Source organism: Columba livia, chromosome 1, assembly GCF_036013475.1.
Source record: "Columba livia isolate bColLiv1 breed racing homer chromosome 1, bColLiv1.pat.W.v2, whole genome shotgun sequence".
NCBI lineage: Eukaryota > Metazoa > Chordata > Aves > Columbiformes > Columbidae > Columba > Columba livia.
This window is the reverse complement of record NC_088602.1, coordinates 169,156,903-169,184,136: the sequence shown is the minus strand read 5'-3', so window position 1 is coordinate 169,184,136 and position 27,234 is coordinate 169,156,903. Positions and strand designations below refer to the sequence as shown.

The window sequence follows — 27,234 nt, the reverse complement described above, 5'->3', positions numbered from 1 at the left end:
CCACAGAAATGTATTTATTAAAACATATTTTCAGCTTCTTCATTTGGGGCTATGGTGGCATATGCTAATGAAGAAAGGTAGGAAATACCACTCTGCGGAGTTGTCAGGTGAATTGTTTTCCCTCCAAACCCCTGGACTGAGACTCCAGTTTGCAGTGTAACCTCTGCTCTTGCACAGGAGTCTGCCCGTTCCTTACCCTTCCTTCCCACTCTGGGGAAAGTTGGCTCTCTCAGAGATAAGGAATATATTCTGCTGCTGGTGGGGAGAGGCAGTGCTAGTTCCTGGGATGCTGAAGGCCTGCTGGGTACTGAGCACCGGCACAGGACTGGGGGTGCTCGCCGACCCCCTGGCTGTGGCCACATCAGCTCTTTCAGTGAAATGAAGCCTGGGGAATAAAAATACACATATAGGGAAGAGCAGCATCTAGAGAGAAGAGAGATGTTAAAATTCCTGGCAAACATTGCATGCCACGTGTAGTGCATGCAAACACACTTCTGGGTGTGCAAACTCCCGGCTGGGAGCTCGGTGGGCATGTCAGTGACAGCAGTGAAGCGCTCACACAGTAGGAACAAGGAAGATGTATATGATAGCTGCCTGCTTGCAAACGTATGAGTTGTTCTTCATTTGGCATGGAGGACTGATTATATTTTCTCCGCTAATGCAAAGAAATATCACCTGAAATGCATAACTGGCAGATCGAGCAGTGAGGCCATCCCGACAGCTTCGGTGCCGCAGGGCCCGGAGGGCCGGGGCGGGCGGCAATAGCCCGGGATGACCTGGCTGTGTCCGCACCGCCAGGATCGCCGCCCCTTCCCGCTCTGCGGGGGCGCTCACCGCCGCGGGGAGGAGCGGGCACCGGGACCGTATAAGGCCCGCCCGCCGCCCCGGCTCTGACACTCGCACCGCCACTCCCGGCGAGGCTGCGTCCGCCCCCCCAGAGACCCACAGGCGGAGACACCGCAGCGCTTCTCACCTGCCCCAGCCGGGTCACTGCTCTGCTCTGCTCCTCACCTGTCCCGGCAGGGTGCACAGTATCGTAGCACCCCCACCAGCTCCCATCCCCACCTCCTTCTTCCTGTGTCAGCCATACAAGGACAGCAGCCCCCTTTCTGATTTTGGGGCAGATCCTTGGCTCCAAGGGCAAGTCCTTCCAGTAGCATGGGGCACTTCGTTGTCTGGGACTATGTGGTCTTTGCGGCCATGCTGCTGGTCTCAGCTGTCATTGGTGTCTACTATGCCTTCGCGGGAGGGGGCCAGAAGACATCCAAGGACTTCCTCATGGCAGGCCGTAGCATGAGTGCCCTCCCTGTTGCGCTCTCCCTCACTGCCAGCTTCATGTCAGCTGTCACTGTGTTGGGCACCCCTGCTGAGATCTACCGCTATGGTGCCATCTTCTGCATCTTCGCCATCACCTATGGCCTGGTGGTGCTGTGCAGCGCAGAGATCTTCCTGCCCGTCTTCTACAAGCTGGGCATTACCAGCACCTATGAGGTAAGGTGGAATAGAAGGAGGCTTTCTGTGACCTTCAGGGAGCTGGGGGACTTCTCATGCCTGTTTTTTATATGTCTCCCCTCACTCTCTTTCCCCAAAGCCCCTGCACTCTGTGCTGCCCCATATCTCCACACTCCCAAGGGCAGGCTGCAACCTGCTCTGTCCCCAAGTCTGCCCACACTGCCTCTGCAGAGGGGAGATGCTCAGTCCTGCTGTCTTGGCTCAGGAGCTGTGCACCCTGCCAGATCTGTTTCCTCACTCCAAATACTCATTTTAAGAGGCTGATTAATCCTTGTGCAGCTTGGATAGTGACATGTGGTTAAGGATTTGTAGTTAATATACCAAGAGCAGAATGCAAGAGCATCTAACATAGGAAACAGAGTTCTCACATCCAGATAGGTTTCTAAGCTCAGGTGCTGCCACAGAAATTTCTCTCTGGTAGAGTTTATGTTTGTGCTGTTCCTGGAGATTTGGGGGAGACACCCTTTCCACCTGAGGCTGTTTGCACCAGTAAATGTCTTATCCATCGTGCTTATGTGCTCTGTGTCTGCAAGAGTTGACTTCTGCCAAAATATTGCTGAACTGGTCTTCAGCTCAGCACATAAGTTAAAACTATAGCTAGCAGTGTGGAGACATCTGGGGTGGTGGGACATATCAGAGGATGAATCTGACTGTTTTGGGGTGAGGAAGCATCTGGCCAGGACTTTCTTCTGACTTAGGTCTGTGCAACCTGTTTATCATCCTGCATGGAGATAGTTTCTAGCTGCAGATTTAAAGGCAAATTGCTGTTATCACAGAGGACATTGGGAAAGGGACATCAGTGCTGGTGAAAGTCCTTGACTAACTACTTTGGTGCATTTTATTACACCGAACAGGGGCACTGTAGCACTGGAGGCTGGAAACAAGGTCTCTGTTTGTAGATTTAGATAAGAATTCACCAACAGAAATCTCTGGTGGTTTCCATTGTGTTTTAAACTACTAATCTTTGGACTGTGAGTTATGGTGATACTTCAAATAGGACTCTTAAATAAAGACTTACAGCTTTGACTAGAAACTCACTGATAATCTTGAAGTTAAATGCACCTATAAAAGATACGTCTTCTGTTTGTGGACAGGGTTCAGAGATTAAACAACTTCTTGTGTTTGTCCAAGGGTTCAGCACTGCTTGCTTGTATGGACACACTCACAAATCATGTTTGAAATGCTCAGTTCATATGTGAGCACTTAGAGACACTTCAGTGTTTTACTGTTAACAGATTGGCAGGCAAAGGAGATCCCATTATTGCAACCACATACCCTAGAGTGTTAGGACAGATGGGGTAAAGAAATCTGTCCTGCAGCATGACAAACTCATTCAGAGGTGGTGATGTCCCAGGCTAGAGAGAAAAGTGAGGACTCCTGTTTTGCAAAAGGCCAGTTTTCCACTTTGGCAGTGTAGAAGGTGAGATTACCATGGGAGGAAGCTGCTAACCATTGAAAACCTTCTGCCCCTTCTCACAACAGTTCACATGGACACACATAATGCCAGAGTTTCCAAATCAACTAAGGCTTAGGAATAGCCATAATGTTTTCTTTTTCTCTCTGATTTCACAACACAAGTGGGTTCTGTTGTTTGCTGGTACATCATTGTGAACTTTTAAGTTGCTCTGTACAAAGTCAAGAGTTGGACTTGATCCTTGGGGGTCCCTTCCAGCTCAGGATATTGAGTGATTCTGCGTGAATACCTGCTGGTCTTTGCCAGGTCATGGGGCACAGCTCCTTGTCCATTGAGTGCCTTGGGGTAGCTGGGTAGCACCAGTTCCCATTCTGCAAACTCCATCACATACTGACTAGCTTATGTCCACTTCACCTGGTTGTTTGTCATCACCCAGTGTTGAGGTTTGTAAAGAAATATCAAGTTGAAAGACATCAAGGTGACACTAGTAGTTTTGGCCATTCATGAAAATGTAAAAATAACACTATGCTCTTTTTGTATTGATCATCACTTCACTCTAGTCCTATCAACAGTACCAAGTTTCAATACAAACATTTGTTTTTTCTTCTCTTTTGCAGTATTTAGAGCTTCGGTTTAATAAATACCTGCGCCTCTGTGGAACAGCCCTCTTCATTATACAAACGGCAAGTAAATCTCAAAGCTGTTCCATAGGTCTTATAGCCACTAGTATTCTTCAGCTTAGTGTAACTGGATTTTTTTCTGAACAGTTGATGAGGCTACCACAGTGCATGGGTGGCTGGGCATGGGAGAAACAAAGCTCTTTCTGCAATGAGGTAGCGAGTGGATGCTGAGCTACCTGCCCCTTTGGTCTCTGCCTGCATTGCTGAGCACCCAGAGCAGTCACTTGGCATCAGCACCGTGCCAAGAGACGAGCGACCCTTCACTGCAGGGTAGCAGTGTGAAGAGCAGCGGCTGCCTGCCTGCTCGAGAAACCCACAATGGGTTCAAAACATAAACATGCCCCAATTATCTACAGCAGCAGGTTTCATCCTTTGCTCCATGGATTCTGAGAGTCCGACTAATTCTTAAGGGTCTGTGAAAGGTGACAAAACAAGCTGTCAGGAGCTGCCATTTGCTGCACAAGGGTTTGTACCACCACCACTGGAAAAAAACTTGGGTGTCTGCAAACCGAGAAGTAGCAAATTATTGCCTTGGGGAATGTTAAACTAAAGCAGTCCCTGCACAGATATTGTTGGTGCAGTTTGCTGTATCCAGCCCATTCAGTGAGTCAGTATGAGACCACTTTTATATGGTAGTTGTTAGTGTGTAACAAATGCACCAGAAACAAAAATGTGTTCTTTTCACAGTTTTGGAGTGGAATTTTCAGAGGATTCAAGGCCAGAATGAATGTACAATCAGAAAGCTTTTCAAGTTATATGCTTTTTTGCCCTTTTTGTATTTTTAAGACACACCAGGAGTTACAAGACAGTCACACTTGTACCAGTGAGATGGTGGTCAGTGCAGTGCTAATTACTTGTTTGAACAGTGCTGCTTAGCTGGCATTTATGTAATAGATACAGAAGCCCATGAGAAAAGTAGAGTGCTGGCATGTGTGAATCCTGACACCATTTCACCAGCAAATATGAAGACATCACAGTTGCATAAGTTGGAACAAGCCAAGTGTAAACTTTTCTTGCAAAGATCAGAAAAACAGTTCTATACAACTTAAATATATGGCCAAGGTAATTAACTAAAGCTCTGTAGGCATTTTTCAGTGCCAAGCACTAACAACAACCTGAATAATGAAAAGAATAGAGAGGAAAGGAAATCCCCTCAAGATTTTAGTAGTGCAATTTTAACTGTTCTGTGAATATTAGCATGTGTTTAAAAGAAGAGGGGAAAAAAAAGATATGTAGTAATACAACCTGAAAAAAACACTGAAGAAGTGGAAAGATTGTGTCATCGGTCCTGTTTTAATTTACACAAAAATGTGACCATACTTGTGACAAATTTTAATTTCTGATGGTTCAAAGCTTCTGGCACTTGTTCATTGTGAATGAGAAAGCCACTTCCTCATACTGACTCCCTGAATGGGTAGGATTGGAGAGTTGTGGATTTGATTAATGGATAAGGAATTGGAGGGATGGTTGCAGCCAAAGTGTTGCAGTCAACAACTCAATGTCCCAATGGAAACCAGTACCAAGTGGTGTCCCTCAGGGGTCTGTAATGGGACCAATACTATTAATATCTTCATTAATGATATAGATAGTGGTATTGAGTGTACCCGCAGCTGAGCTGATATACTAGAGGAAAGGGATGCCATCCAGAGGGATTTTGACAGGCTTGAGGAGTGAGCCCATGTGAAACTCATGAAGTCCAATAGTAGTTGAACAACAAAGTTCCCTAATATCAGTACAGACTGAGGGATAAATTGATTGAGAGCAGCCCTGCAGAGAAGGACTTGGCAATACTGGTGGATGAAAAACTGGATATGAGCTAGCAATGTGCACTTGCACCCCAGAAAGCCAGTCCTGTCCTGGGCTGCATAAAAAGAAGCATGGCCTTGATTTGTCTATATCTTTACTATATTGGGTGAAAATAGAAATCTGCGGACATTCATGCATGGCTTCATCTTACAGGAGTGTAATTCCTTATAATGCTATCCATGATGACTAACTAATGCTCTATTTCTGTTCTTACTCACATGCATTATAGTTGCATTCTGAGAGGCATATTGATCCCAAGACTGAGAAAATAAATTGTAATAGTTTCCCTGGCAAACTGTTTGTAAACCCCTTCAAATTCCCTTTGCTCTTGTTTCTGCCATATGATTGCAGTTTTATACCCATAAAACAAGTTAAATATAAAAGCCAGGAGAAGGTGAAGAGGGATTTAGTATTCGAGAGTCCCTGGTATTTGTTTTAAGAACACTGAGACTGCAGTGCTGGTTAGTCTCAGACATTAATTTTCTAACAATTTGAATTATTTCTCAACTGTTATGAATTTAGGAAACATAGAGTGCGTAAATACTTGAAGAGAAACCATCTCAGAAAGCTATCACCTTTCCCAAGAATTTACATTTCTTTTGATTTTATATCCCTTTTCCCCTTCTAGACTTTATACACTGGTATTGTCATTTATGCTCCAGCTTTGGCACTAAATCAAGGTAAGATGAGTATACTGCAACTGTTCTTTTCTTATGTTGTTTTTTTTTTTTCCTGCATATAGTGCTGGTATGCTTTTATTTTGGTAATGACACCTAAAGATACATAATAGCTCAAAGATTGACTGTGAGGTCTTCTAAGATTTGTGTTGGTCCTGATGGGAACTGTGATAGAAGGCCTCCCAATTGCAATCCTAGTCCCTTAATCTCTGCCTATAAGGAATTATAGAAGAGGCTTGAGGGTTAAAATCTGCTCTCATTTATTCTACCTCTCATGCAATATCCTTAGGTCATGGCTACATTCAGAAAAGTTAAGAAGACTTTAGTAAATTTTGAAGGCAATGGAGAGACTAAACACACATTTAATTCCCCTGGTTAAGTGCTCTTCCTCAAGGGAAGGGCCAGGCAGAATTTCTGTAAATATGGTTTGGGGCTGCCTGGAGCTGTTTAACTCGGCCTATCACTTTGCCAGGAAAAACAAATCAACAGCAAAGAGGTCTTGAACTTAAGGTCTTTGTTTTGATATTTACAAAATGAAAGATTTCCATTTTCTACTTCAAAATGACTCTTTGCTTTGAAAATGAGCCACATTAATTTTTAAAGGGGAAGAAAAGCTTTTATGTGGAGCCAAATTAAACTTTTAATCTGACACAGTTAGTTTGTCCACCTGGCAAGAAAAGGCAATAACAAAATGCAAATAAAACCTAATAATTTTGGCTAGGATGAAAATCACAATTTTTCTGTTTGTTGGCTTTTTTTTTGTCTTGTTCATTGAACAAAAAGGAAGAAAAAACCCAACACTGTCTGCACTGGTCTCCTCCAGTGTTTAAGTCCCACAGGTTTTATATCCTTGATGTTTATATTTGCCCTGGAAATACATCTTAAACCAAGTAATGACCTAGTTGGCTCCCAGAAAGGCTTTTGGTCTGACACATTTCTTCCAGACCATGCATGAAGTACCTTGCCTCTTTGGAGCATCCCCGTGCTATTTACCTGCTCAAATCCCCACATAAAGGCTCTGTGGGACTACCCAGGTGCTTCAAGGAAGGACATGTGTTTTAAAACCTTCCTCACTCGGGGCCTACAAATGTACTGAATATATTGTTTGGCAGCATTCACATTAAAGATGATCCTGGAATACATGTAACTGCTTAGCAATTTCCAATATCTGTAACAACTGTTTCATTTTTAGAACTGGTTAGGGTGAATCCCTTGGTTTAGGCACGCAGGTCTTTTCATCGCCATTTTTTATTACCTCCCACTTTTGCATTTAACTTACTTCCAGGTTTTTTTTCAGCAACAAGACTGGGGTGAAAAATTGACCTTCAGATATTTGTCCCCAGTGTCTCATTCACACATTTCACTCTTTTTCAGTCACCGGCTTCGATTTGTGGGGTGCAGTGGTGGCAACTGGTGTGGTCTGCACTTTCTACTGCACACTGGTATGTGGGTCCTTCAGCTGAGAAAAATCTTTGTTCTTTTCACCGTTTACATAAAATATGGAATTTATTCTTAAGTAGCCTAAAAACCGGGTTACCCTATGGGAGTACATTTCACAGTGTAGCTGTAGCCATGGTCACCCAGAGACTTCTCCGGATGCAAAGGTTGCCACAAAGTGACTCCAACCTTTTCTGTTTTGATTCATTCAAACTTCTGTTGTTGCTGAAGCAACAGCAAAAAGATAGATTTCCTTTCCTAAAAATCCTCCTGTGATTTTTCTTCTGATATAGTAGGGTTTAGCTGTTTAATTTGTAAAGCACCTACTTGCTGCAACTATAGTAGCCCTGTCTGTTATTCAATAGAGCCACTGAAAATAGCAAATGCCACATGAACAGATGGGTCGTTAGATTAGTGTTAATTGGCCAAGTGTCTAGAAATTATTAAATGTAACCTCAGTGATGAATTTATTTGTATATGTTGGATTAAATAATGTCTATTTTTATTCATCTGAATGGTATGCCTTCTGAAGTTAGTGGTACTGTATATATGTAAGATGAGCACTGTCTGCCAATTTATCTGTCTTCCAATTTATCTTTTGATACAAACTTCTGAATCAGGTTGTGTGATGAAGAAATACTGGATTAATTTATCTGTGTGGTCAAAGTAAGTATAGTGCACTTCAAGAAAGGGCCAGGATGTCCTGAATAGGTTCCAAGGTGCAATTCCTAAACACTCCAGTACAGAATTAATTCTTTTAAAGAAGATTAAATTAATCTGTTATGCATAATACATACAGTAACATTTATCTTAGTTGAATGTGAGTGCAAAGCAAGAGCGCTGCTGCCCTGTTGTCCCTGATTATGTGCTGTTCCTCATGCAGGGCGGTCTGAAGGCAGTGGTGTGGACAGATGTTTTCCAGGTTGGAATCATGGTTGCTGGATTTTCATCTGTGATTATACGAGCTGTGGTGGTTCAGGAGGGAATTGGACGCATTGTAAATGATTCCTATCATGGAGGAAGATTAAACTTCTGGGAGTGAGTTTGTACTTGCAGATAATGTGCCTCTTTATTCCTACAAATAGAGCCCATGTGACTAACTTAAATTGCTACTGAAGGAGGAGGAGGAGTTGTGACCCAATTTTTATATATTTTTAAACAAGATTACCTAGTTTGAGGGATAATTTTTAGGCTTTACACCATGCAAAATCCTGTAAAGAGCAAAACCTTTTTACTTTGTCAAGTAGGTGTTTTAAGGAAAGAGAAATGGCAAATTGGAGAGGACAATCATATTTACACTTATAATTTGCAAACTGCTGAGCCAAAACAACTGGGAAAATAATAGTTTTTGGCTAGTGTGAAAAAGGAAAACATTTTCCGTTTCCCCGAAAGAAAAATTAAAAGTAGTTTTAATAGTATTCTACCCTCTATTATTGTAACTAATCATAGGCTTAAATTATCATTTCACAAGGTCACAAATACTCATTCTAACAGTGTTGGATCAAAAACCACTTCGAATTTTTTTTTGGGTTTTTTTTTTGTTTATTTGTTTGGTTTTTTTGTGGGTAATTTTTTTTCTTCTTATGAACGGTCATTTTTTCAATCTGTTTGGGTGATTTGCAGCAGTTGTACTGCATTGCCTCTTCCCTCAGTCATAGACTTCACAGATAGGAGAAGAAAAGGAATAAAGGCATGTAATAGGTGAAATAATTTACATTGTTCGTGCGAGTACACATAATTTATTGCTATACTAAAGCATGATTTAAAAAACATATATTTATGGCCATTCAAAATCTGTTATTCACTTAGAGCTAAACCAGCACAATGTTTTACAGAGGCTCTGTTCATAAAGGCTGGGCTGCAAACACACCTTTATTGGTGTCAGACTTATGTCCCTCTACATTAGCAGGAATATTAGACTTTTTTACTGGAACATCATTTTTTTCTCAAAAGACACAGGCATCATACAGCTTTATATAAGACTGTAGTTTATAGGCAAATAAATCAGTTAGGCTTCACCTTTGGACAGATTAGAGTGTTTCACTAGATCAGGATTTCAGCTTTGAGTTTGAAAATTGCTTTCTCTGAGTTCAGGTTTCATGTATCTAAATGTTCAAAATCTGGCCAAATTAAAAGAGCTTTTATTATTAATAGAATAAGTATGAAGATGTTTTTTCTTATAGCTATTAAGGTCTTCTCATAATGGGAAGATTTTCATATTCTGAACTTGTTTGCTTTTTCCCTCTGATTGTAGCTTTAACCCCAATCCTCTGCAAAGGCACACCTTCTGGACAATTGTTGTAGGTGGCACCTTCACATGGACTGGCATATATGGGGTCAACCAGTCTCAAGTACAGAGATACATTGCATGCAAAAGCAGGTTCCACGCAAAAATGTAAGTCTGCCTACAGTAACTTTTAATGTCTGAATTTAGCAGTGACTGTTCTTTATAAGGGAGATTTTTTTTTTAAGGAAATGTTTTTTGTCTATATGAAACACATTTGTAAAGGGTAATAATTTTTGCTTTCTGTGTTGTGGACCAGGTGGAAGACAAATCAGCACAATAAATACTGGTATTTGAATTACATGTAATTGGTGTAAAATCGAACTTTGTGCCAGAATGTTTCACTGTGCCAGTATTCTTGCATACAAATAGCTGCATTAAGTTTATATGCAACCTAAAGACCAAATAATATAGTACTTGTGTGTGCTGAAGCCATATCAAGACAGCATCTTGAATTGCTACTCTACTAAACCTAAATCATTGTGTGGGAGTTTCACATAAGTAAAGACCGAAAAGATTTTTCCATACCGATGAGTATGGGCATGAGAAAATATAGGAATGTTTTATCCACTGATATAATTGCTGACAAATAATATATTTTATTTTCATAAAAATAATGACTTTCTCTTTAGGAATTCACCACGCAAACTGGCAGAGAGTTCTGTTTTACTTGAGTTTAAACATTTCTGATCAGCTTTTGCTCTAGAATGGAGTATATATTAATACTAACTCTATTGTCTTACCTTTGTCTTTAGTATCATCCCAGTAGTTCACAACTCAGGATTTAAGAATTATTTGTGAGCTCATTTATAGGAGAAATCTATACGTGCACATCATAGCTATAGTCCCTATAGATTCTATAATACAGTGACATACAGAGAAGGAGTGTTACGAAGGCTTTTACTTCATAAAGTCAGCAAAATACCCACAAAATCATGCACAGTTGAGAATGGAAGTATTTTGGTTATGGCAATAAAGAAAAACTACTTCTGAGCCATTTACACTGCAGAAGGAATGAGCTGACGCTCATCATCAGCCGTATCTCCAACACACCATGTGGATTCTCCATGATCTCTGGCACATGGCTGGGTTCCAGGTTCTTGGCACGGCAGAGGCAGGAGGTGCATCGCACATCTGTTACACTGCCTGGTGTGATTGCATATATGAAATCAGACATGTACATTGTGCCAGATTTGCCTGCTGGTGAGACTGTTCATCCTGAGCACCTTCTCTGCTTAGGGCTGTGCTCCTCTCTCACACCCTCCCTACCCTCTCTGTAAGGAGGGACACCTCTAGGGTGTCCTAGAAGCAGAGTGTGGCCAAGGGGAATGTGGTACTGTGGGAGCTTCTGGGCAGGTTTTCTGGATGTTGCAGAAGCTTTGACCAGGGCTGGAGGCTATCTGGTTCTGGAGGGGTTTGGACTCATACCGTCTTAGTAGTGGCACAGCCTTAATCAGTGGAGTTCTTTCTTGCTGGCATGGGTGGCTGAATCATGGCATCTTGCTTGTGCCTCGCTTGTGCTGGGAATTTCTCCTGCATGGAGAAATCATTTTGTATAATGGTTGCAGCTTGTGGCAAGTGCTACCATTCTGTGGTGATTATCTAGTTCATTTGCAAATGTAATTAGACACATCTGGCACGTCACATTGGTGGCCTGCCACTCTTGTTGCCATTTAACCTGTACATGTGTAAAATGTCATCAGGTCAAAGCAATAGGGTTTTGTACCTCTGTGGCATTTGCTGTAAGGCTTTATAAGAGACAGCAAAATAACAAATCAGACCTGAGAAAATAATTCCTTCATAGATCCCAACTTGTAGTTTTTAAGAAGGCCTTTAACAGCGGCACAAGTGTAGGAACTTTCTCAGGCTTTGGGAAAGGATTTCAGCCCACTCAAGAAATACACCAGTAGGTAGAAGCACTCAAACCATAACTAGGCAAATTGAACATAATGCTCATATATGAACAATAACAGGCACTCAGAGCAGGAGAGCTACATTTTCAGAAATATATGGGATACTAACACATTTTTCTCTGCATTCCTTTCAAGGTCATCATCTGGTGTGTTTCAGTGCCAAAATTTTAGAGCCAGCCTTAAACAAACAACAGAAAATAAGCCTTGTGCAGTCATAGTGCCTACTTCACCCAAACTCCACCCCGTGTTAATCACCCAGAACTGATGTGAACACCTCCTGCCAGTAGTGCTACAATTATTATACTCCAGTGCTTAGTCATAGCATGTACCATAAGCTGGGATGTAAATCAGAAGACAAAAAAAATCAGCTTTCTTTTTACTGTCAAACGTTGACACAGTTTAAAAACAAGAATTGCTGGACTCAGAGAAACAATTTCTTTTGCTTCCATGTATTTTTCTTGATTTTCTAATCTTTACTATAGGCTAATACTGCTATTACATCTGTTCAAAAGGTTTGGATTGATTTATCTCATTGGTTAAATTTTGTGCTAAATCAGCTTATATCAAGATGGATTAAGCCAATGCAGGAACAGCTTCAGCTAAATGGATGCAAAACATCCAACCAATATGTAAGCATCTATAAGAAAAAACTACTTCATTTTCACTAAATTAGTCTTGAGAGAAATTTAAACTGCTGCTGGTTCTGTGTTTAGACCATCCTTGATTGCAAATACAAAGTGTAAATGCAGAGTTTCCCCTACTATGTGTAAATCAGCTTTTATTTATATAGGTCCTTTTTAGGAGTTTACATTGTGCTTGCTGATAATTTTTCTAGAATACGGAACTGATAGTTCAACTAGTTAATCCATGTTATGCCTTTCTGAAAATGTCCATTTCAATGCCTAACAAGGGGGATAAAGTCAGGTTTACTTCTTCCTTCATCCTGATGGTCCTCTAGAGCACTCCGAAGGCTGGTGCCCCTTACCTTCTTGGGAACTGAGAACACTAAAATGCTTCCTGAAGCATTGCAAGCATGGATATGTTTGCACAGAAACAAAAGGTCCTCCCAGTGGAGGTCTTAGCAGTTGGCACAGGTCCAGGGTATATGATCTGTCAGACAGTTAAGTTGCCACCGTCTGATGGTACACAGTTAACCAGGAAGCAACTGCTGGCAAGGAACGCTGTTTTTCAAGGCCAAGGTCACACTGGGTATGTTTGCTTGAACTGACCACCCTAGTTAAGAAAAACTTTGTGACTCAGGAGTCATCAAGAGCTGAGAAACTTTTGGGAAGATCAGATAACTAGATGGAAGGGAACATTCTCACTGGGCGAGAATAATCTGTCTTTCACTACCAATAAAGGCTGCCTGTTCTGTGTGGCAAAAGTAGCCTTAAAGCCTGATAAAAAAGAGTTTCTGCTTTCAGCATTACCTGAAGCTCCCATTAGAACATAGGGAGGCGGTGGGGTTACTGGACCATACCAGACTCCATGCTGTTTAGTTACTAAAGGAGAAGCCCTGGGGTCAGTGGCAACCCTCTGCTCTCTGGAGGTGGCAGTTGTAGGTGGCTTCAGACCAGGTCACAGTGCCTCATTGCTGCCTCCCACAGAGTCTGTCCCAGGAGGAAATAGCTTTACAAGGGCATCTCCAGCATTGTGTAAACATGGCACTGAAACTCCAGAGGCAAAGGAGTGCTGGTGCTGACTGAAAGGCACCTCACACTTTGATCTGGGGCACCACACCTTACTAATCTGTCCAGGCTTTGTCTTTATCATGGGGTGTGGCAAGGGGAGAAGAGTGTCTTCTTGCCAGCTGCCTGCAATGTAAAACATACGTATGATGAAATGTGGGAATTGCCATATAGCTCCCATCATCTCCTGAACAGACTTTGTCAGGGGGTGGGCACTCAGACCGTACCACCAAAACCAGATGTGAAATTCATATATTTAAAAATGTCATTTCATACGGGATAAAATGCTGGGAGCTGTATTGTGACTCCCTTTCCAGTGGGCAGCCAACAACTCGAAGGTCTCCTCAGTGCTGGCACTGGCTAGGCCCCGAAGGGGTCTTGTGGGACTTTGAGCTCTGACATGATGTTTCCGTGTGTGCCGGTGCAGGTCCCTCTACATCAACCTGGTGGGTCTCTGGGCGATACTGGCCTGCGCAGCACTCTGTGGCCTGTCCCTCTACTCCATTTACAAGGATTGTGACCCATGGATGTCAAAGCAGGTGTCGGCACTCGACCAGGTAGGGCTCTGTGTCTTGGGGGAGGTGGTGTGGGGGCATCCTCTCTCTGCAGCCATTATAGACAGATGGGGACGGTTCAAGAGAGGGAAGACTTTATTGCTCTCTATAACCATCTGAAAGGAGGTTGTAGCATGGAGGGTGTTGGTCTCTTCTCCTAAGCAGTAAGTGATAGGATGAGAAGAAATGGCCTCAAGTTGCGCCAGGGGAGGTTTAGGTTGGATATTAGGAAAAAATTCTTCATGGAAAGGGTGGTCAGGCATTGGAACAGGATGCCCAGGGAAGTGATGGAGTCACTGTCCCTGGAGGTGTGTCAAAGGCATTTAGACAAGGCTTTTAAGGACATGGTTTAGTGCTAGAGTTAGGTTATGGTTGGACTTGATCTTAGTGGTCTCTTCCAACCAAAATGATTCTATGATTCTAAGAGCCAAGGGGTTGAGAATAATGACATGGCTGAGTCCCATATCAGGACAGTCTGTAGCTCTGAGGGATCAAGCTGAGACCATGGTGGAAGGGATTCCCTGGAGAAAGGAGCAGACCTGTCCTCAGCACTGTTAAGTCTCAGTGTACCCCAGCTGTCCCAGCGCTGTTGGTCTCTCAGTGCCAGGTAAGGAGGGTGGCAGGGAGAGCAGTGATGCAGAGAGCGCTCGGTCCACCCACTTCTGCCTGTAGTTGGGGTTTTTCACCCAAAATGGGCCTGGGAGCACCAGTGTTGTGTGAAACAAGGCTTCAGAGAAGCAGCGGTGTCTGTGCAAGGGACTGAGGGCTCCAGTGAGCTGCTTTGTATCGCCCCACAAAAACCTCCCTGTGCAAAGGGAGGCGAAGGCCTTTCCAGACGCAAAACATAGTCATGCCCGAAGCATACACCTGGAAGAGGGCTACCAGCAGGCAGTTCTTTGCTAGTGAGGGTGTATCCTTCCCTCCTTCAGAGGGAAGGTTGATCAAACTGTGTTGTACTGTCCCGTGGAGAAATCACTTTGTAACCAACAGTGGCCTCTGAACCAAGCAGGAGATTTAACTGAGGAACAAGAGCTCTGGGAGCACATAGACTGACCAGAGTCAGCGCCCCGGGAAATCATACATTTTTGTTTTGTTTTGTTTTGTTTTGTTTTGTTTTATATGTTTATGCCTGGGATAATTACAGGCTGTGGATAATGCCCCATGGACAATAGCTGGAAAGTCAGGAGAAGAGCATGGACAACAGAGTACCAGAGTCAGGACCACCTGGTCTTTAAGGGCAGAATAAAATGAGATACATAAAGCCAAGGTGGGAACTCAAAGGGAATTAAGTTGTTCCTGTCAGTCAAATTCTTTTGGTGGAAACAGGAACCAAGATACTAAAAAGACCAACTTGTCTGTGAAAGGAAAACAGTTTACAGGAAGAAAATCTTAAAATTCCTGTCTCTTTCTAGTATTCAGATCTTGCAAAGGTCAACAAATGACACACAGTTTCCAAGAAGGAAATTGCTCTCAGGTACCCTGAAGTTACTGGACTGTATGTAAAAACCTTTTTTGTGGAGTCAACAACAGACATAAGCATCTGCTGTGGCACCCACGCCCAACAGAGGGATGTACAACACCTGTTGCCCAGTGCTAGTATCCTGTAGCATCCTCACTGCAAAGCAAGCCTGACAGTATGGCCATATGTTCATCTTTGCTAGGTCATCTAAACAAACTTTTCTCTATCTCGAGTGGGTGTTTTAGGATTGGTTTTTCTCTGTAGAAAAACCAATAAATAGTGCAAGATGGGATGTTCAAAATTAGAACAGCTGGGCAGAATGCCAGTGAGAAGGCTATAACAAAAATAATCCAGTGAAAAAAGGCAAAATTAGGGCAAGATAGTAATATTTCCTACTTTCTGAATTTTTCAGCTAATGCCATACCTAGTGCTGGATATTCTCAAGGATTATCCAGGAGTGCCAGGACTTTTTGTGGCTAGTGCCTACAGTGGAACATTAAGGTAATTTAATAATTTGGAACCTTTTTTTTTTTTTTTGTTAGAGATAAAGTTGCATTTGTAGTATATTTTTTTCATTTCATTTCTTTGTTTAGCTAATGTTTGTTCTTAAAATAAATAAATAAAAAAGCACTATAGCTCTTTAATGATGCACCTTAAAAATCCATAGTTTTAAACAGTGGTGATCTGTGGTCCAAAGACTCAAAGCTGTTTGGAGTTCCCTACTGCCTGTGTGAGGAAACAGCTGCATATGATGTACAACGATAACAAGGCTTCCTCTCTGTGCTTTTAAAGCTCCTCTGCTATAGGAATTTTTAAGTATTATAAATGGGTGGTTACACAAAATAGCTACAGCTTGGGCGAATTTGCTACTGTTCATCTTTAATTTTCCTGTTTCAAACCTGCCTAATTTTAAAGCCATCTCTCTTTCCTCATCCCTGATCTTTAGAGCCGTATTTACAGAAGAGCTTCTGACTTCCAGTTTTCTTGAATGAACCCCACACAAGCAACAATTACTATATATTTTTACTGAAAGAGGCAAATCAATTCCCTTCTATCCCATTGTGTGGAGTGTTTTGTTCAGCTTTCCCAAGGAGCATCTTTTAGGGAAAATCATTTCTCTTGAGGAAGGCTCTGAACAAGAGCAACCAGTTTTTCACTTGCTGAGGAAAAGTTGATGGCTTGTGAGAGGAGGGCACACGTAGACACAAGATCAGCTGACTGGCTTTGTGCCTTGTGAGTGCTGGTTTCTCTGATACAGTAGGGAGCCTGCAGTTCAGTTTGGACTAGACACTTAGTTTTAAGATGAGTATAATTAGATTATCTGGACTCTTCTCTGAGACTATATCAAAGTGATCAGTTACCTGCATGTAGGAATATTACCTATCCAGGTATTTACTGTGTAGATCATTTGTGAAGGTATCACGTATACCAGTCATGTTTACAGCTTAGCAACATGAAATAGATATTTTCATTGACTTCTCCAGGCCTAACTTTTCATCAAGATTTGCCTTATGCTCACTAAGAGCATTATGTTAAACTATTTTTGTAAGCTATTAACAGCAGCACCTGGAATAATTTATTTCAACCAATACATCAGCCACATTAGTTTTCTGACACTGTTCTGGACAGTGGCAGTTTCTATCTTCTAGTAATCCATCTGTTACCTACAATTTCAGCTTCTAAGATAAAAAAACTGTATAAATCTTGCCTTCTGTAGCACAGTGTCCTCCAGCATCAATGCTCTGGCTGCCGTGACTGTTGAAGACCTCATTAAGCCGTACTTCAGATCCCTCTCTGAAAAGAAGTTGTCATGGATTTCCATGGGGATGAGTATGTCTAGAAAATATCTCTTCCATTTTGCCTCACAAAGTGAGGGCTCAATTAAGATCTTGCTTATAGCAGTGTAAGTCAGAAGTAAGTGTACTCACACCAATAGGACTACATTGGTGCAATACTTGAGGGAGACGAGATCAGCTGTGTAGGTTTTACACAGAATAGGGGACAAGCTATTTGGAGTGAGCATAAGGAAAAAAAAGGCCATCTCGTTTGATCCTTAAGCAATAAAGATGCAGTGCATCTTTATTCAATGTTGATTTGCAGTACTACAAAGCCAAATGTCTTAGACTGAAACAGCTGTTATTTTTCTTCAACTGTCAAAAATGAGAAGCATAGGAGACAATTTTGTAACAAACCTTTTGAACCCAGTGATATCTGAACAATGGCATTCTGTCCCAATAACATTCCAGAGAACGAGAAACTTCACGTCTTCTCTGATATGCCCTCAGACCCTCAGTCTTTTTTGCTCCTCTGTTTAATGTAGGTCAAAGAAGAGGGTCAGAACTGGACTGAGCAAATGGTTTAAATCTCTGAAGTGCAATTGCTGTCTCTGCTACTTGTACTGTCTGTGACCAGCTGCATGTGTAGCCCAAGACAGTGTTTGTAGTAAGTGTAGGAAAACCACAGTCCCAACATGTCATAGCCCATACCAGTGAGCACAGCAAACTGGTGGCAGGTGACACGTATTAAATGTTTTAATGTGAGAACAGTTTCTTAAACGTTATTGTGAACAATGTTTATACCAAAATTGTTGTTAGTCTTATAATGAGTTGCCTGACTTATCACATTAGACAGTGGGATCAACCTATATTGCTTGTGCAGTTAAACTCAACAGGGGTGGAGGTGGAAAAAACAAATAAGCCAGTGTTACAGGTCCTGGAAAGAGATGCAGCCTCTTTCATGATCCAGGATGTTCTTTGTCACGGTGCCAGCTCCCAGTAATCTGCCAGCATTTACTTTCTTTCTCCAAAGACTTTAGACTGAGAAGCAAAAATAATTTCCTCAAAATAAGGACTATACCACAGGAGATTAGCTGAGAAATACAAATGATACGTGTGGTATTGCCAGTATGGTTAATCCATTTATTAACACATCTTTAGTGATACACAGGAAGAGGATTTTCTCAAGTTTACATGATCTCTTCTCTTAAAAGGAAACCTGGCCAATTCAGTCTCTCTTACAAAAAACCCAGGTACTAATAGCATATTTGTTTTGGAGATGTTGGGGCCATACTGGGTTAGATAGAAACATTTCCATTACTGATTTTCAAACTTTGGCAGATTTATGCACCATTCTGCCTTTTCCACACAGGTTTCTTTTATGGTGGAGTCTGCATAGCTATGGCTGCAGTGGCATCTCTCCTGGGAGCCTTGTTGCAGGTAGGTGTCAGCTTTTCCATGCCCATGTTGAATGACCCAGAATAAATTATATGAGAAAATAATTGCTGGATACCATTATGAGATGAGGTTTTATTCTTTGTTGGTTACTGGTTTCAAACAGCCCATGGCTCAGCCTGCACTCTAAGCATCCATGTGACTATAACACATCAGTTAAAAACTGATATAATTTCCTTCTCAACATCTTCCCTTTCTGTGTTGGAGGCTTTAACTGTCTTGCACAGCACCTGACAGCAGACTCTCTTCCTTCCACAGGCAGCACTCAGCATTTTTGGCATGGTCGGTGGCCCCCTTTTAGGACTGTTTGCCTTGGGAATCCTCTGCTCCTTTGCAAATGGAATTGTAAGTGGAAGTTTAAAGCCCTGCGGGTCAAAAATTCATTGATAATTTTGGTCATCTCCTTCCACCCCTCCCTTCAATAATTTTGTGTTGGGCAGCAAGGGAGATACCCTTGATACTTTCCGTGAGGACATTTCCCCTTTCTCCCTTTCATCCTTATCCCAAGGAAGTGATGAACAGGTCTGTATAAGAACTTGAATTTCCATCCCATGAAGATATTTATCTGACCAGAGGGGGAAAAAATAATCTGAATAAAAATGAAACTCTGGCAACAATTTCTGGAAAACACAGTTTTAGAAGCAAGGAGAGGTAGCTGAACAACCAGTAAACTCAGAGGATGCTGACTTATCTGAGCAAAAATGGTTCCGGTTGAGAAAATGGGGCCCAAGCACTTGCAGACTGAATTGGGGTATTCTCAGAGTGCTTCAGGAGCATGAAATTATTGTTTCCAAAGGAAAAACCTATTCCATCAAAAAATGGATTTGTCAAATATTGGGTTAATCTGATAGGATTGCTATTTAGTAAGGTTCACTAATCACTAACCTTTACCTCTTTGCAGTTGCAAATTTTTTGTATATACAAAACGAAACAAAACTACTAGCTGTCAGGCAAAAATACCACAACACTCACCCTGAAGCAGAAGAGATTTTTGCAAAAACACATCACTTGAGAAAAAGGAAAAATTGCTTCTGTATTTGTTCAAGGAGGGCCTCAAAGCAATATTTTCCCATATACCATGAAGCCCAAAGCTATCCTTCAGCTGTAAAGGCATAGTGGCAAAACAAAAAGTGGTATGCTCAGGAGCTGTGAGTAAATTCTGCGTTTCCCAAAAAAGCAAATGAAGTAAACTCCTTAGCTCTCCCCAGCTGTATTTAATTTTTGGTATGGAGCCTACAGGTTAGATTGTCTTGACTGTTTTTCTAGTTTTCTAAGTAGTTTTAATATATTTTTTTTCCCAGTATCTTTTTGCTTTTCATGTAAATACAAGTTTCATTTTCTGTTTTGCAGGGTGCATTTGTGGGTCTTGTCAGTGGCTTTGTTATTTCACTTTGGGTTGGAATTGGATCTCAGATTTATCCTCCCCTCCCAGAGAGGACCAAGCCGCTGTATCTCTCAACTGCAGGCTGTAATATATCCTCAGTAAATTGGACATCAACAGCAAATCCATTAACAACAGTCTTCAACACACCAGCTGCAGAGAGGTATACAAGTTCATAATGTGCAATCAACAAAGAAAATTTGTTTTAATGCAACACAAATATCTGCGTAGCATTTGGGTTATTGTAACTATCCTTCCCTGGTTTACCTATGAGGCTGTTTAAGATGAAGCAGTTTTCTTTCATTTTCTTTTTTTTCTTGTCAGAGTGAAGTTTGTCTGAGTTTTCCCAGAAGTCAAAGGGAATCTTCCTATTGATCTGAAAAGCTTCAGTTCAATATTTGAATCTAAAGGCTTGGATATGCCTTACCAGGAACCATGGGGGTTAAAGAAAACATAAGATTTACAGTTATTAGATTAACTTGCACAGTTTGTCACATGAATTAAAGCAGTAGGCTGTTAAAGGGCAATTTGCCAGTTTAACAGTGCCACCTACAACACCTTGTCTGTGCAGAAATAGTTCTAATTAGGAAACTCAGAAGAGGGCATAATCCATATAATAGGCAAAAGAGAAGGGATTTTCTCCTGTTGGCAATTACTGTATGTCTTACTTGGGACAATCACAATTAAGTGTAACAGTTATGAATGACAATATGGGGAACAGCTGGAACAGAAAGAAGCTGAACAAGCACGTTCCTAGGGATTCCTAGTCCTTACACCTTAGAGCACTGTACAGCCAACAGATACCCTGGGTACACACATGGGTTCTGAACATCCAGTTTCTTTTACCTCACCTCTCACATGAGGCCTCCAGCATTGCTCATGGATGTGGGAAAGCAACTGTTGCAACAGAGCACATTGTCAGGGAAAACAAAATAATGTGTAACCTGAGTTGTGACAGTTACCCTGTTGTTTCTGGATGTTTAGAGCTGCACATGCTGATTTTTTTTGTTTATCTGCTCCTTTAAATAGTGTCCCCATTCTAGAGAAGTTATCCCTTCATCTGCATAACCAGAGTCCTCAGCTTTGCGCTAGATTCCTATGAGAGACAGGACTGTCCTGTTTTACCTGCTCTGTCCCATGAGTTGCCTCACTGTACTGACTAGTCTCCTCTCCTGTGAAGGAACTGGTCCTGTAAATTTTAATAGATTTTCAGTGCACATTTTATTGTACAGAAGTAGATCAAGAGTACCAGGTTACATCATTTAGAAGTAACTCCATATGTATACTCTATCTTAAAACAGACAATGTTTTCAAGTTTCTTGGAATAAGAAAGCAGAGATTAACACACTTTTGACTCTTTCAGGCCTGCCCTGGCAGACAATTGGTATTCCTTGTCTTATCTCTACTTCAGCACACTTGGGACACTTGTCACAGTAGCTGTGGGAATAATTATCAGCCTCCTAACAGGTACGACTTCCAGAGCTGTGATTTAATGCATCTTGGATCTCTTTCAAACTAAGATGACCAGAGAGCTGTCATTGCCACAGGAAGTGCCAGTGACCCTATTACAAACATATAAAGGTTACCATTCTAACTCTCATTTCCTCCCCTTAGCCCTTCTGCATCCCTACTCTTGGATTCTGCTCACAGCAAAGTTTGCTTCAAATTTCTAAGACGAAAGAGCTTTCAGTAGCCTTTTAACCTCAGGGGCAAAAGAAAAATAAGTCATCTGTCTTTCCTATTTTCTTAGATGCCAGCAGGGACTGGGGATTTCGGGGTTGTCCCTGAACATGGCAACAACTCCAAGCAAGGAGATACACCCATGCTTCTAGAGGACAAAAGCAGTTGTATTTTGAGTGAGTTCAGAGCACTCAGGGGTTATTGTCTGCACCTGTACAGTGCATGTTTTTTGCCACATTCCCCAAGCATGTACCCAAGTGCTGCAGATCCTGTGCATGGCTATGTTAGCTTCTGTCTCAGTTTGATCCTGTGCAAGGGACAAAAAGCAGCACCCCATGGGTAAGAGCAAGGGCTTCACTTCCAGCCTATGGCCTCACTATTCTTGCATCTAGATGAGATGCAAAGTGCACCTGTCAACCACCTCATGCAGCAGAAATAGCACAAAAGCAGCTGCTCTCACAGCTTTCCCCACTATGCCCAGCCAGATTCCTATGACAGCCCTCCTCTTTGAGGCTGTTGGATTTCAGATCTGTTAATATGACCTACTTCCGGACTATGAAACTCCAAACCCAGCAGACAAACTTGCTTCTTTTAGCTTCACCGTGCCTTGCAAATAATAAGCACAAGTTACACCTCTACCATTTTCTTTACCTTGTGAGTTTCTAGAGGATTTGCTCCCCCCTTTCTTACCATCACAAGCTCATTCCATTGCTACAGTGATGCGCTTGTAGACAATTTTTGCCTCTTACCATTCTGGGATCAGGTCATCCATGGGCCATGAAACAAAGTGTGAAAACTGGGCAGCTCAGTAAATAGAGATGAAAAATCAACAGCCAAACAAACAGAAACCCAAAAGAACTAAACCAACCACAACATTACCCTGCCTTTTGTGGAGCAAGATCTCATTTAAGCCTCAGGTGGCAATCAGAGCTGATTCCCAGCACGTACATCTTCTTTCTTTCCCACACACATTCCCCCACAAGAACAGTTAATCTTTCATGACTTAAAAATGCCCAAACATCTCATTACATCACATCGCCCCACCTTGGGGCTGCCCTTAAATAACTCACTATGAAAATTGCTGGTGGTTGTGGAGGCAGGACTCTTGCTGACAGGGAGCTGAGACTCAGACTCCATGGCAGCCCTCAGTACCACGGCTCTTGGATTGGCAGGATGGTTCCAGATATCACTGTATGGGGTTCATCCTTTTTGGGTGAATGTCTCAGTGTTTTTTACACAATGCAGATATTTGAGGAGTATGTAGGAAACTCTGGGAAATGGCTAAGGCATTTCAAACAGACCTTGAGGATCGTTTTTCATTATGAGAGGTTCAGGTTATCCATTGTTGTAAGAAAATGATCCCTAAGGCCTGTGATTGCTTGATGGCTTTTGCTGCATGACTCCGTCCTGCTCACCTGGCCTGATGCCCATAGCTGGGCTGTGACACATCATTTATTTGCATGTGGAAATCTGGCTGATTGAAGCCTGCTTATTTTGCAGGAGGACTAAAGCAGAACACAGATCGTAAATTCCTGCTGACCGAGGAAGATTTCCTGTCCAACTTCTCGTGGTCTAAATCTGAGACAGTAAGTGTAATTATGCATCTCTGATTTAAATCAGTGTTTCCTCCTGGGGATAAAGGCAAACAGTCCCTAGCTCATTTTCCCCACCAGGATGAATAGCACCTGATACGACTGCTTTAAGGCAGTAGCAGGGCACAAGGCGGATAGGAGTAAACCAGCTGGCACAGGCAGGGAATCTGTGTTTGGCCACAGCTTGACTTCAGTGAACAACAGAGCAGAAGCTGAGACAAGGGACAATTGTTCTCCAGGTTTCTGCCAAAATACTCCCTCACTAGTGTCTTGGAAGCTCGCCCAAGGCACACTTTGGACTCAGCAAAGCTTTGTTTGTAAACATGTGTTCTCTAAAGTCTGAATTTTTTTGCAGCTTCGGCTACTGTTTGAGTGAAAACATTTCTAGTTGGTGTATCTGTTTCCCAGCTCCCTCCCTAAGATATAAAAAAAGGGGGGACCTTATTGGGTTATAACATCCCTTAGAAGAGAGAATGTAGGGGATTTTTTTTTTTTTCTAATTAAACTATAGATCGCTTTTCAATCAGTATCGTCAGTGTGCTGAACATTCAAGCCCAGCATTGTTCAGTGCTTTTCAGGTGCTACAGTACAGGCAATGATCAAACCTTTGAGATGGTCCAGTTTGCAAAATGATTTTCTCCACAATGACAACTCCTTTTAGTATGATCTCATGTATTTCAGCTTTTGGATATGAACACTGAAGAGAGAAAGGGATTTTTACAATACTGTTGTAATGCTATTTGCCCATGTCAGGGCTATCCAGTTACTGTCATTCACTGTGTTTAGTGGGCCAACATCTGTTTTCACTGTCTCGGAATTTAATTCCTGAAGTCTTCTGATAAAAAATAACCCACATGGAAACCCATGTCCACAGCCAGACTGTTTTATGCCTGGAGTCAGAAGCAAGTGTCTGCCTGGTTATGCAGCTAGGTGCTGGATAACAAGTGGTTGGCATCACAAATAATCCAGAAAGTTATTGAGAAAAAAAAAAAAATGAGGGAGAACTGAGCAATTTCCTGCACATGAAGAGCTCAACATCTCATTATGTTTAACAGAGATGGAACATCCAAGCAATGATGCATGTTAATCTGCTCTTCATGCCAAAGATGAGGCAAGGACCATGGGTGGGAGTCAATAGCTCAAGGACTTGGTGGTGACAGGTCGTTTGACATGAAAGCAGCAATTAGAACTTTGCACACCCAAAAATGCTTTAGACACTTTGCAGGACAAGAACATTTTATGTGACAGGAACATTTTACACAACTAGTACCTTATGCAATAAGAAACTTTCCATGCCTCTCGAAAAATACCAGCTATTGCAATGAATGACTATGTACTGTGAGCAACCAACACGTTTTCCTGCAAAGGTATCCTGTATGTCAGGCCTGACTCTGCTTTTGTGCTTTTGTCTTGTTCTTTTTTTTTTTTTTTTCCAGCCGGAGAAAGTGGAAGTGTTGAACTGGAAATCATTTACCACGGCAGCTGAAGGAACTGACAACCCTGCTTTCAGCCACATTGAAATGGATGTTGCAAGCAATGACAACAAAGCCAATGGCCTTCATATATGACACAGGGCCGTGTCAGCCCACGAGGACAGTTTTGTTCATGTGAAGTACTGTTGACATTCCTGTGCTGGGTCAGTTACCAGCCCTGCTGGGGACATGGGCAGGCACCTGGTGAGCTACATGGCACTGTCACCCTTGCATGACCTTGACATTAGTCAAGAAAGGAATCAGGTCTTTCTTGCACTTCCTCACTCCTTCTCTCACTCTGGATCTTGGTGACAGGGCTTAAGGCAATGTTTCTATGTGAAATATTTGTCTGATATTCTTGAGCCTCCTGGAAAATATCTGCTTTTAGTCTCAGTTCACTCTCAGAGTAAATTTTTTATTTGGTAAGAGCACTGTTCCCCCAGACATAGCTGTTTTTCTTTTTTGTTTGTTTGGTTTTTTTAGATTTGTTTGATTTTTGTTTCTATTTTCTTTTAAGGCATTGAAAGTATGAAGAGATTAGGGCTGCAGGACCTTACCAGATTGCAAGAAACAGTGGGTCTTTTTTTAGTACAGGCTATGTATTTCGTGCCATCTGGTTCCTTTGTAGAACTGATCCTGAGAGTGTATTTATTTTGCTGGTTTTGTCATATATATATTTATTTGTATTAAGCCACTTGTTCCCTGCTTATCTGCATCTCCTCCTCTGTGCCCACTGCTAGAAGCTACGAGAGTGTCTTTGGTGATGGGTGGAGGCAACAATCAGTGATACCCTTCCCTTCACACCCTGTCTCCCTCTTCTGCCCTGTCTTGCCCTCACAGAGCTGGTCCTCATGAAGGAAATTAACTATTTGGGCTTTTTATTCAATGCCATATAGCAGAAACACAGTAGTCTTCTATTTCGTGCCCTGCATGCTGGCCTAGGCTCGCACAGTGAGGCAGAGACATTCATGCACAAAGAAGGGCCTGTCTGCTGTACTGACCAAGAGAAAAGGCTGCATCTGCAGCTGCCACTGCTGTTATCTGTGGAGCTGTGAGCTGAAACCTCATGTAGCCAATTGGGTTCATGTGGTCCCTGTTGTCACTGTGGGGATTTGTGTTCAACCGTGGTCCAGATCAGGCAAGAGCAAGTCGTGTGTTCTGGCACGCAGAGTCCCTTGCACAATCCCCCATGATGGGACAGGGATCGCAGAAGGTGTCATTTAGTGAAGGCTTCTCCAGGGCTGCAGGGCATGGCGTGGCTTATCTTCCAGCTGGGTTGCCGAGAGAAGCAGGACAGCACATCCACTCCAGACCATGCACTGTACTGATGGTTCGGGAGGGTGAAACCACCATTGCTTCCTTCTCTTGTGTGCTTCATGGTACGGCAGAGAACAGACTCTGACCCACTGTCTTGTTTTTTACTGCAGATCTTTTGCTACAGCTGTACGTGGGTGTTTAAAACTTCTCTACAGCAGCAGAATCAAGTTGGAAAATAAAAGCCATTGAAGGAAAGTTGAGCAGTGAAGCTTATAAAGCAGTCATGCTTGAGAATCAAGTGAAAAACTGACTGCATGTCTTAAATGCTTTCTAAAAGTTATGCTGGATTTGTGCCAGGTGCTGAGCTGCTGTAACTGGGAATATGACACGGTGATAGTTTATCTACCTTGACTGGGCCCCTTTAGCATCTAAATAAATTTATTTTCTGCCACTGTGACAGAGGGCACTTGATGATCTACTGCATAAGATGAGCTGACAGGATCAGAAAACATTAGGAAGAAAAATGGGTTCCAAGGAGCAAACCTTTGCTAGAGGAGTACAGACCAGACAACTATACGTATGTGCTGCCACCAGGTGCACGTCTCCACCAGCAAACCCAGTGCAAAACTATGCAACAGTGGCAGATCTCCCCTTTGCCTCCTGACGCACTGGTCTGCACGATCCAATGCAGAGTTTGGGGCCAGTCCCTTGTCTCCCGTTCCTCTGCCATGGCTCTGTGACTGGGTAAGTGCCTAAAGCCACTGCGTGGAAGGGCTGTGAGCAGGTGGGATAGATCCCATGAGTCATGTCTTGTGTCCCTATATCTAAGATTTGAGACAAACAATTGCATCTGGAATAAAGTCTCCTGGGATTCAGTACAGGGGCCTCTGTTTGGGACTATCCTAGTCACTCTGTGACAACTGGTCCACTGACTGAAGGAGCTGGCTACGCTCCTCAGATCTCAGATAATATGTGCAGCCTATTCAGCCTTGTGCCTTGTCTTCATGGTGCAGAAACAGATAACTGCATTTTGTGCTAAAGAACAGTTTTTGAGCCTTGGAATATAATAATTTGTATTTACCAGGTACTTTCAGCCCACAGATCTGAAAAAGGGTAAGTACTGGTGTCCCCACACTGCTGCAGAGCGCTGAAGTTGACTGTTGTGCCCCTGTGCACCTGTGCTCTATGGCAAAGAGTG

At 42.4% G+C, this 27,234-nt stretch overlaps 1 protein-coding gene across 4 annotated transcripts; it reads left to right on the top strand.

Annotated features, from left to right (window-relative positions):
• The first annotated feature begins 878 nt into the window (after window positions 1-878).
• Window positions 879-26,291, top strand: SLC5A8 (solute carrier family 5 member 8). 4 transcript variants are annotated; one of them, XR_010468582.1, is made up of 16 exons: window positions 882-1,491; window positions 3,544-3,609; window positions 6,041-6,092; window positions 7,464-7,531; window positions 8,410-8,564; window positions 9,781-9,921; window positions 13,839-13,968; window positions 15,837-15,925; window positions 17,142-17,254; window positions 18,572-18,639; window positions 18,913-18,999; window positions 20,005-20,198; window positions 21,399-21,502; window positions 23,216-23,301; window positions 24,744-24,983; window positions 26,207-26,291. XR_010468582.1 is itself a non-coding variant. In XM_005499760.3 (15 exons), exons 1-15 carry the CDS (start codon window positions 1,159-1,161, stop codon window positions 24,873-24,875), a joined length of 1,818 nt encoding a protein of 605 aa, XP_005499817.2. In that variant the 5' UTR covers window positions 882-1,158; the 3' UTR covers window positions 24,876-26,291. The 4 variants fall into 4 exon arrangements, 1 of the variants encoding a protein (XP_005499817.2); XR_010468584.1 differs by lacking the exons at window positions 21,399-21,502; window positions 26,207-26,291 and adding an exon at window positions 21,786-21,891 and having other exon boundaries at window positions 879-1,491; window positions 24,744-24,795; XR_010468583.1 differs by lacking the exons at window positions 24,744-24,983; window positions 26,207-26,291 and adding an exon at window positions 21,786-21,891 and having other exon boundaries at window positions 880-1,491.
• Window positions 26,292-27,234: the final 943 nt, after the last annotated feature.